General features: G+C 51.6%; 1 protein-coding gene across 4 annotated transcripts in view; it reads right to left on the minus strand.

Moving 5' to 3' along the window:
* Positions 1-4,159: 4,159 nt before the first annotated feature.
* Positions 4,160-12,442, minus strand: part of MYO7A (myosin VIIA) — an 84,568-nt gene continuing 76,285 nt past the window's right edge. For all 4 annotated transcript variants that reach the window (XM_045483892.1, XM_045483889.1, XM_045483890.1 and 1 more), the window contains 8 exons: positions 11,902-12,015; positions 10,787-10,874; positions 10,498-10,604; positions 8,085-8,270; positions 7,536-7,652; positions 6,368-6,451; positions 5,375-5,494; positions 4,160-4,774 (listed from right to left, as the gene is read on the minus strand). In XM_045483892.1, the coding sequence (XP_045339848.1) occupies positions 4,685-4,774; positions 5,375-5,494; positions 6,368-6,451; positions 7,536-7,652; positions 8,085-8,270; positions 10,498-10,604; positions 10,787-10,874; positions 11,902-12,015 (906 nt within the window). In that variant the 3' untranslated portion in view covers positions 4,160-4,684. The remainder of the gene's footprint in view (positions 4,775-5,374; positions 5,495-6,367; positions 6,452-7,535; positions 7,653-8,084; positions 8,271-10,497; positions 10,605-10,786; positions 10,875-11,901; positions 12,016-12,442) is intronic.

The raw sequence follows: 12,442 nt of genomic DNA on the forward strand, positions 1-12,442 counted from the left end.
TCTTGTGAATGGTCATCCCTTATGTAGACTGTATGTGCCTGGTGACTTTGGCTGGCTAGAGCTGTAGCTGGATATGGGTTGGGAGTCCCAGGGCACTCTGGATGACCAAAGCAGAAGTGGATGCGGGCCGGGGTTGTGTCAGGACTCACCATGCAGTTGGTGCCCTGACAGGACTGAAGCTGAAGTAGATGCAAGTCACTGTGTTCCAGGATGCTCAATGCAGGGGGTACCTTGGTGGGGCAGCTAGAGCTGAGGCAGGCATCAGCCAGGAGGTCCCACAGGGCTCTGTGCCAGGAGTACTTCAGCAAGTTGTCTGGAGCCAAAGTGGTGTGGAGCTAGTGTGTTCCAGGGTGCTTTCCACCTATGTCACCTTGGCAAGATGGCTGTAGCTGAGGGGACACTGACCAGGACTGTCCGGGTATGCACTACACTGGTGGGAGTGGGGGTGGGGGATGCTACTTTACAGGCAGGGATGGCTTAGGGTGGTGTGGGGTAGGGACCTGGGGCTGACTGAGGCAGTAGGCCAGCTAGGATGCCCAGACCCTGCTTCCATCCACACCTTGATAAAGGTGGAGGAGGAACATAAACCATGGCATTTTCCAGGTCCTGTGACCTGGAGAGGGTTCCAGCACCGCCCCCCACCCCCCACCACTGTTCGGCAGGGTTCTAGGACTGGTTCCTTTATATCTAGTTGCCTTTTGATTTTTTTTTTTTTTCAACGTTTTTATTTATTTTTGGGACAGAGAGAGACAGAGTGTGAACGGGGGAGGGGCAGAGAGAGAGGGAGACACAGAATCGGAAACAGGCTCCAGGCTCTGAGCCATCAGCCCAGAGCCTGATGCGGGGCTCGAACTCACGGACCGCGAGATCGTGACCTGGCTGAAGTCGGACGCTCAACTGACTGCGCCACCCAGGCGCCCCACTAGTTGCCTTTTGAAACCAAGGCTTTTTTCTGTGCCTCAGGGCAGACAAGTCTGCTCACAGCCCCTCCGTACTACACCACCTGCCCAGCCACTACAGTTCAGTCTCTGCGTGGTTTCTTTGTGGTGAAGAAGCTGTTCAGTCAGCCCTCAGGTCGTCTTCAGGAGGAATTGCTCTATAAATAGGTGTCTGTGGAGGAGGGGAGTTCAGCATCTTCCTACATCACCATCTTGGACCAGAACCAGTAGTTTTTCAGGTGTTCTACATCTTACTGATTTTCTGCCCAGTTGTTCTTTTATTGAGAGTAGGGCATCAAAATCTTCAAATATAATTATAGATTTAGTTCTTTTTGCAGTCTTGTCGTTGCTTCATGTGTTTTGAAACACTTAAAAGGTGCATGAACATGTCTTCTTGATGAAATGATCTCTTTAATCATTAGGAAATGAACTTCTTTATCCCTGGTAATATTCTTTGCTCTGAAGCAAAGACATTGTGTGATATTAATAGCAACTTCATCTTTCTTTTCAGTAGTGTTAACAAGGTATTCATTTTTCCAGGCTTTAATTTCAATCTATTTGTATCTAATTTCTTGTAGACAGTGTATAGTTGGGTCTGGGCTTCACTTTTTGGATCGCCACATTCTTGATTTGGTCCCCATAATTCCTCACTACGTTGTTAATATGTTTTTCTTTGTATTGTATCCATTAAAAAAAAAATTTCCTCGAGTAGGAGAGTAGGTCTGAATTCTCTATTACCAGTTTTTCCAGCAGTCAAAAAATTATATCAAGCACCTAGTATGTGACATTTTTCTGGGCACCAGGAATATAGTGACAAGCAAGTTAAAGGTTCCTGGCCTCAAGAAGCTCGCATTCCAGTAGGGAAACATGTTCCTTTCTCTGACTTGAAAGCAATTATTATAAAATATATAATCTTTAAGCAAGTTTTAGTTGCTACTTTTTGAGAGCTTCCTTTGGAGCTTCCATACCCTCACATAATGGACCTTATTTGCCTCAAGCACAATTGGCAGGCCATATGTGTTTGCCGAAAATCTTGGGGGAGGAAACTTAGAAGAATGAGCCTGAGGGAGTAGGGGTGGTTCTAACGTTTAAGAGAGGACTAGGAGTTCACCACATAGCAAACACAAATTGGGAAAGTGACACTAAGGGAATCTGTGTGTATGTCTTTTCTACCCCCTACAACATATTCAGGAACCAGTCCCTGACATAGAAAATGAATCATGGAAAAGCCCTGGACAGCAGCCACCTTCCAGCCAGCCTGAATCCCCCCAATTCTCAGATATCCAAGTTCCCTGTGTGTCACAGAAGCCCCCAAACAGGAGGCCCTCAAACCACAGTACCCTCCCAAGAAGGATGTGAAGCCACCAGTGACTGCCCAAGGGGAAGGTCAAACCACCACTGTCCCCCAAGGAGATCTATCAATATCCCCTGAGGGAAAAGTCATCCTACCAGTGTCCCCTAAGAACATCAAACCACCGACATTCTTCCCTGGGGGGGGGGGGTGGTCATCAGACAGATCCCCTCCATTGAATCATATTGACCCCCTGCCCTAGAAACCTTGGGACCCTCAGTGCCCACTAAAGAGGTCCCCATCCTGAAAATCCCAAGAGATCCCCATTGTTAAATCCTCCTCCCAGGAAGTCTTTCATACAGTGCATTCCTTCTCTAGCATGTTCTCCTCCTCCTATAGGATGTCCTTGGAGAAAATTTTGTCATACATTGCCTTTTCCTTCTTCTTCCTCTCTGTGCCTAAGGGTGGTGATGGTGGGAAGTGGTCAAGAAAGGAGTGCAGAAGGGCCATTGAGGCTCTCAGGGGAACCACTCTGGTCTAGTGCTTTCCATAAAGAATGCATCTCTAGGGGATGGGCAAGGGAAAAACTGTTGTTGTGGTCTTGAAGCTGGAGTTACAGGGTTTCTTATCCTAACCCTTCATAGTACTCCCTGCTAAAGGAATGGCTTTGTGCACATCAGCATGAGAATAAAGGCAACCTCTCAGGAACCCAGAAGGTTAATGGCATATTCTTTGGACCCCTCTGTGATCGCTCAGGCTGACAGACTAGGAGATGAGTGCAAAAGTGATGCCATCCTGAGTCAGAGAATGAGAAGTGGTATAGGCAAGGGCGTGAATCGGGGGAAAGATCTCATCCCACACACACACTGTGATCCAGTGTGCAGTGGGATGATGGGCATGATTCTGTGCCTACCCAACGACCCTAGGCCTTGAAGGGGAACTAGGGCATAGAACAAGCATCTGGAGCCCGTGGTGTCTCAGAGCCAAATGTTAAAAGCAGTGAACTGAGTTCGGTGTGGCCTTCACTTATTCGCACACCTTCTCTGGGCCTCTGTATCCCCACTAATATGATTGTGTAGAGGCACACCACCACAGCACCTTCCTTCTGGCTCAGATTTATCTGAGGCTGCCTATGGAGCTCTGTAAACACTGGTGGGGCAAAGCTGTCTCAGAAAGCCACATGGTCATCCCAGAAATCAGGGCTATCTGGTTTGGGGCCTCCATTTTCACAACCAGCTCCTCCCACACAGGTAGCTGGGGAGAACAGGAATAGAACTCCCTCTGGAGTGTTTGGCATTTGGATGCAGATGACCCAAGACACTTGTGTGTGTGAGGACAATAAGGATTTGGCCCTACTGAAGTATTAGGGGGGGCCTTAGGGGCTCATCGTAAACATACCCTCCTCTAGGGCAGTCTCCACTGTCACTTCTCTAGGCACTCTTCCCCGTCATGGCCCAGGAGGATGCCTCACACCCAAATCCTACCTCTCTGTCTAAAACCCCCATTCCCATGCCTCACCAGATCACAGCTGAATTTGGTTGTTTCATCCTGGTCACAAAGTAACGTTTTATAGGCACTCTGAGGACACAAGGATTTAACCTTAGGGAGCACAATTCTTGGATTTCTTGATGAACCAAGGACATGTTTCTGACAGGATGCGAGGGTCACTCTGGCTCCACTGGTCCTAGTTAAGGCCCAGAAGCTGGCCCCTGCACACTTAGGCCCCTACCTCCCAGGCTGATGTCCTAGCATTTACCCCTAACCCACCGTGGTCCCAGCCAGCCCCTTTAAGCCCCTTTCAAGCACATCTTGGGCTCAGGCACCCCAAACCCAGACCAGCTTAGCCCTACACACACAGACTGAGGAGATAGTCCTACAGGCCACACCCCACTCTCTCCTCTTCCCCGAGCAAAGACACCAGAGGGCCAAATGATTAAACACATACTTTATACCCTGAGGTGATCAGGGGAGACTAACACAGGGCTCAGCACTCACACTGCAATATAGAAAAGTAGTCTGTCTCCCTCATCCCAGCTGAGAATTCTGGACTTACAGGAATTAAGCCAGTCCCTTGGATTTCAGAATATTCTTGGTTGGTTTGGTTGGTCCCAGTATGGAGAACTAGGTTGTCCTCTTGATTCTCTGTCACAGTGGTTGCATGGAAAGTCAAAGGAGGTCGCACGGTAGGACTGGTCTAAGAAAGGCACCCAAGGAGCATAGGGTTTTACAACTGGGAAGGCCACCGCAAGCCAGAGCTAGAACCACCCCTCGGGAGTGGATAGAGGGGAGCTCTGCATCCCAGCAAGGCTGCCTCACTGGAAGAGGATAAGAGGCTAAGTTGGTGTAATAATCAGTGGTGGCCGGCTAGCCCAGCCTCCCTGCCCAGATGGCAGAAGTCCTCTCCCACCTGCAGAGGTAGCTGATGGGCCTGAAACAGGACCACCTCCCCCACTGTTCACTTGCCACTCCTGGAGCCCCGCTGTTTGCTCATGGCTGTGAGCATTTGGCTAATATAGGAAGTCAGGAGGTCATCCATCTTGTAGCCCTGGAAACAGCACAAGAAGATAAACAGAGCAAATAGTGGGACAGGGCCAGCCCATTCAGACCCAGAACACTCCCAGGAAACTGCAAAGGGCAGAGTCCTGAACTAAGGAGAATCCTGTACTGCTCTGGACTCCATCTCCCCAGCCTCACAGCTGAAGGGTTGGACTCATCCAGCCACATGTCTAAGGTTCAAAGTTGTTATGACCCTACATGAAGGCCCTAGCTTGTATGCCCCTTACATCCTGGTGATTCTAAAGGCTTTACCAGTTGAGCCACGCCTTAGAAATTCAGCTCAGTCCAAGAGGCCTCATTGCTAATGGCTCCACTATTGAACTCAGGGGCTAAAGACTCAGTCCCCAGACACTGCAGTCATTCAAACAATAGTTAATAAATGAGGGGTCTGTTCTCGGCCCCAGATTAAGTGCCCTTCCCAGACCTAAGCTGAGCCTCAAACTGACTTGACCTTGGCCCAATCTGACCTTTGATCCCAATCTCAGGCCAAGCCATGCACTCCTCACGTTTGTTCTGGGGACAAAGAGGATAGTTGGAGCTTTAGGCAAAGTAGGGGAGCCCTACCAGGCCTAAATAAAAGAGGTCTCACCAGTGATGTCTCACAGAGCAATTTGCTCCCGCGCACCAGGTTCCCAATGGTGATGTGGAAGTAGGTGTTGCCACTGCTCCAGTTGGAGATCTTGGTGAAGGGATGAGTGGTCAAGATGTCCTGGGAAAGCAGAGAAAATTTGAACCTGCACAGTCTGGACCCTCTGGCCTCACTTTCCTCAGCACCAGCCCACACCCACCAGAAAGGCCTTGGGCCCTCAGACAAGCAAAGAAGCAAGAAGAGAGAATCCAGCTCTGCTGTGGAGATGCTAGGGGAGGCAGATGCCTTCTCCCTCCGTGTCCACGAAGCTATGGGGTATGTGGGGCTGGAACTGGAAATTTGGGAGGCCTGAAGGAATGGAAACAGGGGTCCTGGATGGGATGGTCCTACTAGGAGGAAATCAGGAAGATGCCAGGAAGCCTCAGGGAGCACCATGTGTGTGGGTAGAAAATAATCACACAGAAGTATGTGAGAAGAATGACCCAAGAGAGAGGAGGAAAACCAGGAAAGTGGGGCACATGAACACAAGAGGAAGGTGGTGGCCATTGGCACCCTTCGCCAGTGGTCCAGTTGTACTCCTCCTGGGTATGTGGTAGGACTGTGCTTCCTGGTTCCCTTGGTGAGGACTACTCTGGCCCATAAATATGAGAATATTTAACCCCGGTGCAGTCTGCCATCCTGACCAATGTGTGGAGAGCGTTCTGGAAGGAACGAATGGTTGTAAGGTCCAATGACGCCAAAAGGCCAAGTGCTAAAAAGTTCATTGGATTTAATAGCAAGGTGTTGGCTAGTAACTCTAGGAGAGCAATTTTGATGGAGCAGGTAGGGAAATAGACGAAGCAAACACAGACCACTTCTCAAGATCATCTGCCTTCTTGGCCACATTAAGTGAGGATGGTGGCCAGCAGGGGCTTTGGGGGGGTTGGGTCTGGGGGCTCTTGTGAGAGGTGCAGACAGAGAAGCACACCCCCGCTCTTCCCTGTCACTGCTTACCTTGGTTCTGGGATCGATGAGGCTGACCCCATACTTATTGATGGCAATTAAGAGGATCTCAGGGAAGTTTGGCTCCGTAGTTTGCTGGCAAAGAAAGCCGGAAACCATCAGAGAGCTGGGGGAGCCCAGAGCAGGAAAAGCTGTGTGCTAGGAGTGAGTTGCCCTCCCCTGCTCCTGCTCAATGCCATAGGTGCAGCAGAGCCAGTGGCTCTGCCACAACCTCACGGTTTCCACCTCTGCTGGGCCCTCAGTGCGACCCAGATCCCTTCAGGGGTCCCCAAGTGACCCCATATCCTACCCTCTCCGGCAGCATTTTCATCCCTTCTCTCCTGCTTCTCTAGGAGTCTGGGCCATCTCTTCTCTCAGCCCAAATGTCTGCCCTCTTTAAAAACCCTCTTTGAACTCTAACTCCTGCCTCCAGCTTACCTCTCTGCCTCCCTCTCTTCCTTGTACAGCCAGACTTCTCAAAAGGCCTCCCGTCCGAGGTATGTAACAAGGCCATCCCCTCCTCTCCAGCCTGACCTACCCCCAATTCTCACGCGAGCCTGTTTACCATTCTCCTGCCTCCGGTCGTGCCCCTCAGGACCACCCTCGCCCCCCAGTCAGAGTGGACTTCTGCCCCATCATCCCTATGCAGAACCTTCCAGGGCTGGCCACCACCTTCAGGAGGAAACCCAACCCCCTCCCCGGCTTGCCAGCCTGCCTCACCACAATCTGCTCATTCTCATACCCTGCGCCCAGCCGTACTCAGCCACTTGCACTTCCTGTACACCACTGCTCTTTGCTCATGTCAGGCCCTCTGCCAGGAACACTCTCCCCAGGGTCTTCCTGGAAGTTCAGGTGTGGCCTCCTCCAGGAAGCAGCCTCAGCCTTCTCAGTCACCTTGATAAGGGCTCCCCTTTGTCACAGCACAGATCGTTCTCCATTACTGTGGCTGGTTTACACATCTGCCTCCCCTGCCAGGCTGAGCTGCTGGTTGTCCCTCATGTCCCAGGGCTGAGATACCGAGGTGGTACAAAGCTGAGGGTGCTTGCATCCTTTCCTTGCCAGGGCAGGTGGCAGAGGCCATCGCTGTTTCCCACAGTCCTGGGGAGGCGTTTCTGTGCCTTCTCATCCCCACTCCTTAGTCCCTTCCTCCCTTCCTCCTGAGAAGCCACCCATAACGTACCTTCACCTCGAAGAAGGCTGAACCAAAGGTGGGCCACTTGAAGATGAGCTTTAGAAAGGCTAGCTTGGCCTCCTCCTTGGACTTCCCTGCATGCTTGTTGAAGTAGGCAACGATGGACTGTAGGGAGAGGGGGGATCAGAGGCCTCTCCCCTGCCGCTCCTACGTCACCTGCACTGTTAGCGGTCATGGGCCCTGGAGGGCCAGGCATAGGAAGGGGGCCCTGGAAGCCATGAGGGGCCTCCGTCATCCCAGTTAATGGAATCCTTATTTTCCTTCTCTCCCCTCCCCTCCCCTAAGCAAGCAGACCAAAGAGTATCAAGTGAAATCAGGTCACCATGGCAACTAGAATAGGGCAAATTACTACCAAGCAGCTAGGTGAGTCCTTTGCCTGGAGAACTGGATACTAAAGCGAAAGGAAGGGAAAATGAGATGGTGACCTTATCACACAGGGACAACAAGAGACACTTCCCAAGGCTGCTGGCCAGCACCTGCCGCCTGACCCGTGGGGTGCCCAGAGACCCCTAGTCCTGCCGCCGCCTTTATACTCACCCGCTTCCAGTCATCCGGGGAAACCTGCCGGATGAGGTCCTGGGGCACCAGCTCCCGTAGCAGCTTGGGGATACTGGGGAAGTAGGACTTGTCCTCTTCGAATTTGACCCTGTAGATCAGTGCCCCCAGCTGCAGCACCTCCTCCCGTGTGCACTTGTGATAGCCTCGGAGATACTTGGGCAACTCCTGCCAGAGACAGAGCAGGTCTCAGGCGAGGTCTACTGCCTTACCCCACATTGGGCGTACCTTTTCCTCCAGCCTCAGCTGACACTGTGCCCCAAGAGGAGATAGTACGGGGAAAGAGCAACCATGCCTGCACAGATCCAGCACTTTACAGTTGGAAAGCAGAGCCATGTGTGAATATTATTATTTCATTTTCCCTCATAACGGTCCAGTGGGGTGAGCAGCCACATTTCAAAGATGAAGAAACTCAGAGTGACCATCTGGTGAACCTGAGACTGTTCCACACCCCTAACCTTCTGAGCCTGTCCTTCCTTGGGAAAAGCCTCTCTGGCTGGCCTCCTCCCATTCAGTTCCTTTGAGACCTGCTAGTTTCATCAGCAGCACCAGCCTCTTCCCCACTTTGAACTTCCAGTAATTGAGGATGAGGTGTGGACCAAAAGCAAAGATGAAGCTTCCAAATGGCCAACACTGCCCACAGCCTTACAACTGTCTTACCCACTCGTTGAAGCATAGGAAAACTGAGGCTGGCCTGAGGACACACTGCAGATTAGAAACCTGAGTCAATTATCTTCCATCCACTTTTTCATCTACTCGCCCACCTATCTATCCATCCACACCCATCCATCTGTCCACCCATATGGTTCTCCCTACCCATATCCATTTCTCATTTGTCCATCTGTCCACCCACAAGTTCATTCACCATCCATCCTTCTACCCATTCATTCACTGAGTCACCGCCTATTTACCCATCCATCAAGCCAACAAATATGCATTGATCATCTGCTATGAGCCAGGCCCTTTAAGCAACAACATCTACTTCCCTACTCACAAGGAACTTGTAGTCAAGGCAAGAACAGACATCCATCACCCCAAATTGATGTATAATTACAATCTTTGAAGGAATTGTTCTCAGTGCTATGACAGCATATAACTAGTTGACCTGATCTAGTTTTAGGAACAGGGAAGATTTCCCTTATGATGATTGAAATAACATCTAAAAGCTCAGTAGGTGAAGGAAAGAACCTAGGGAAAAGCTTCCCAGGAGAGAAAATGTTACAAAGGCCCCCAGGCATACCTGAGAATTTGAGAAAACATAGCTGGAGTGAAGTGAACAAAGGGGTGCTGGAGACAAGACAAGGCAGCAGAAGTAGCTAGTGGCACCCCCATGCAGGGCCAGAGCCAGGATTTGGGAAGCCACTGAGAGGATCCCGAAAGCATGATGACTCCGTAGGAAGAATGGATTCAAAGGGGACAAAAATGGACAGGGAAGCTCAGGGCAAAGGTTACCGGCTTCATTCAGATGAGAGATGATGGGCTGACCTGAGTTGGTACCGGTGGTAATGGAGACATGTGGATGGATTTTGGAGAGTTTGGGAGGTGAAGTCATCAGGTGAATGATTTGGGACATGAAAAATGAGGGAGAGGGAGGTGTCAAGGCTGACTTGGGTTTCTGCCTTGGGGGAAATGGTAGCTGATGTTCATGTTGCCATTCACTAAAAGGGCACCATGGGGGAGGGGCAGATCTCACGGGTGAATGAGCCCTGGCAACTCCCAGGCCAGGGTTCTCTCTACCACGGCAGCCACCATCCCTGCCTCCTGCAACCTTCCCAGCATCCTGGTCTGTCTCCCCTACAGAATGATAAACAGGACTGGCCCAGAAAAGATCGCCGAGTCTGCAGTTGTGAAGACATGGATTCAAACCCAGATTCTATCCACCCTGTAGTCCTAATTATATCACTTGATCTCTCTGGGTCTCAGTTTCTCCCTCTATAAAATGGGAACAACATGCCTACTTGTTGGGGTTTGCTGGGAGGGCAGAATGAGTGAAAAGCATCAGACAACAAATAGAGGTTCAACATGGGGGCCTCCCTCCTGGCTTCCCGCAGGCACATGCTTGTGCTAGAAAGTATTTACACATTCACACAGATGCCCTAGATACACCCAGATACACCCAGGTGTAGCCGTAGAATCTCTGATTCAGAGGACAGCCCCTCACCAAGGGAAGGGCCTGAATGGGTGGGGATTAAAGTCTCCGAAGAAAGTACAAGGCGCTGAGGAAAGAGAAGGGTCTGCCTTTGAGCTACTCCCCAGGATCCCAGCAGGAATCTCTTAGAGGCCTTACTATTTGAGGCCCCCCTCCTGGCAAGGACAGCAGGGTTCTGCTTTCCTGAAATACAGCAAGGCCAGCAGCACATGGAGGCAGCACAGCAGAGAGGGGCAGGCAGCTCACCTGGTAATAGTGGAAGATGGAATCGGCCATCGGGTCCTTCCCGGGCACCGTGGTGGTCCACAGCTTCTTCATGAAGAACACCTGGTAGGTGAGCGAGGGCACGATTCCTGTGGCAGAGGGCAATCAGTAACCCAGAGCGTTCCAGCACAGAGGATCACCCGTGCCCAGCACCAGCCCCGGAGGAGGCCCTAGCTTGGGTCCCACCCAGGTGGACCTCGCAGTGTGGCCCTGTGCCGGCACCTGCTCTGCTCTGGGCCTCAGATGATCTCAGGGCCCAGCCTCACATTACCATCCTTGACAGGCCGTGCTTTCTTTATCCAGTCTGTCAGGTGTCGAACAAAGTCGAAGAAGAAGTCATTCTCAGGGACGCTGATGACCTAGGGACATGGCCGTTCCAATCCATTCATTTTAGTTCCACCAATACTGATTTTTCTGACTTTCCCACCCAATGCCTTCCTTTTGGCCCTTTGTTGCAGCCCGAAGAGGTGTCCCACTCTGCCCTGACTATGCCTGTTGAGTCTCCAGAACAAAGCCTACGTCCCACCCAGAGTGACAGTCATTCCAGTTGTTCAGCAAAGACTAAGCCCTGGTGAGAAGGCCAAGAATGAGGCCCAGTCCCTGCCTTGGACAATCTCCGGTATCTGTGACCTGCTCTTCCCACAGGCTCCAAGCTCCTCTGGGTTGAGGACCTTACTGAGATCACCTGTGGGTCCCCAGTGTCTGGCACAGGGACAGTTGTGAAATGAGGAGGCAGACGTGGATGCACAAGGAACTGAGTGAGCACCTGATCTACCTGACATGGTCAAGGAAGCCTTCCCACAGGAAGAGGCTTTAAAGCTGGGCCCTTGACCTTCAAGAACACAGAAGTGAGGAAGAGCAAGGTGGAATGGTGGCAGGGGCCTGTGCTTTGGAGTCAGACCTACTGGGATCTGAGTCCTTGCTGTGTGGCTTTGAATAAGTTACTTAAATTTTCTGAGTCCACGTTTTGTGATCTATTAGGTGGGGATAATCACACCCCCTTCAGGGGTTATTTCAGGGCTAATCGGCCTTGGCAAGGCAGCTGAGGGACTGGTCCAGTCAAATCTGAAAAGTACTTGTGTGTTGTGGCAGGGCGATGAGCCTTGTGTGGTCCAGAATATAAAGTGCCACATGGCTCCCAAGAGGTTTGAGGTCATGCTCTGCAATGCCTCAGAGGAGAGACATTTAGGGGAAGCTGCTACAAGTACGGGGACCGTTGCAGGGATATAAGAAGGAGAGGGACACAATCAGATGCCACATGCAAGCACACCTCTCTCTTCCCCTCTTTCCCCTCCCCACTGCCCCATGAGCTCCTACAGTCCCAGCAAATGTTCCAACAGACAGACCCACAGCAATCCAATAGGAAGCCAACGACCCATCACCCACCTTGTCTGCAATTTTGACAAAGAGGCTGAATCCTTCTGAGGACTTGAGGAGCAGCCGGGCTGCGATGTTCTGGCAGAAGTCTTTAGCCTTAGTGCTGGACTCCACCTCAAAGGCCTGGGAAGTGAGGGGCAGGCGGCTGCGGCTGGGGCTTCCTGTGCCCCTCTATCTGTGCCTGCAAGTAGACTCCCACCCATGCAGGGCACCCTCCATCTGAGGTGTTTCCCCATGGGTCTAGAGCTGGGCTCAGCATTTAAGAAAAGGAAAAAGCAGCTCCTGTCTGGATCTTCCCAGACTGTGTCCTCCCCAATCCAAGCACACTCAGCCTCTGCTTCCAGGGTTGTGGGCCTGGCTGTACAAGCATGGGTGACACGAGGCCAAGGGAGCAAAGGTAGGCGGGGTGTTTGGGAGGAGAGAGGCTGGAGGAAGCAGAAAGCAAATTCCAGAAGGGGGAGGGAAAAAGAGGGGAGGCAGCCCGGGGTAGGGGTAGGTGCGGGGTGGGGGAGGGACTGCTTCATATAACCTTCCACTGGAGGGACAGGAA

The sequence above is a fragment of the Leopardus geoffroyi genome, chromosome D1 (genome assembly GCF_018350155.1).
Source record: "Leopardus geoffroyi isolate Oge1 chromosome D1, O.geoffroyi_Oge1_pat1.0, whole genome shotgun sequence".
NCBI lineage: Eukaryota > Metazoa > Chordata > Mammalia > Carnivora > Felidae > Leopardus > Leopardus geoffroyi.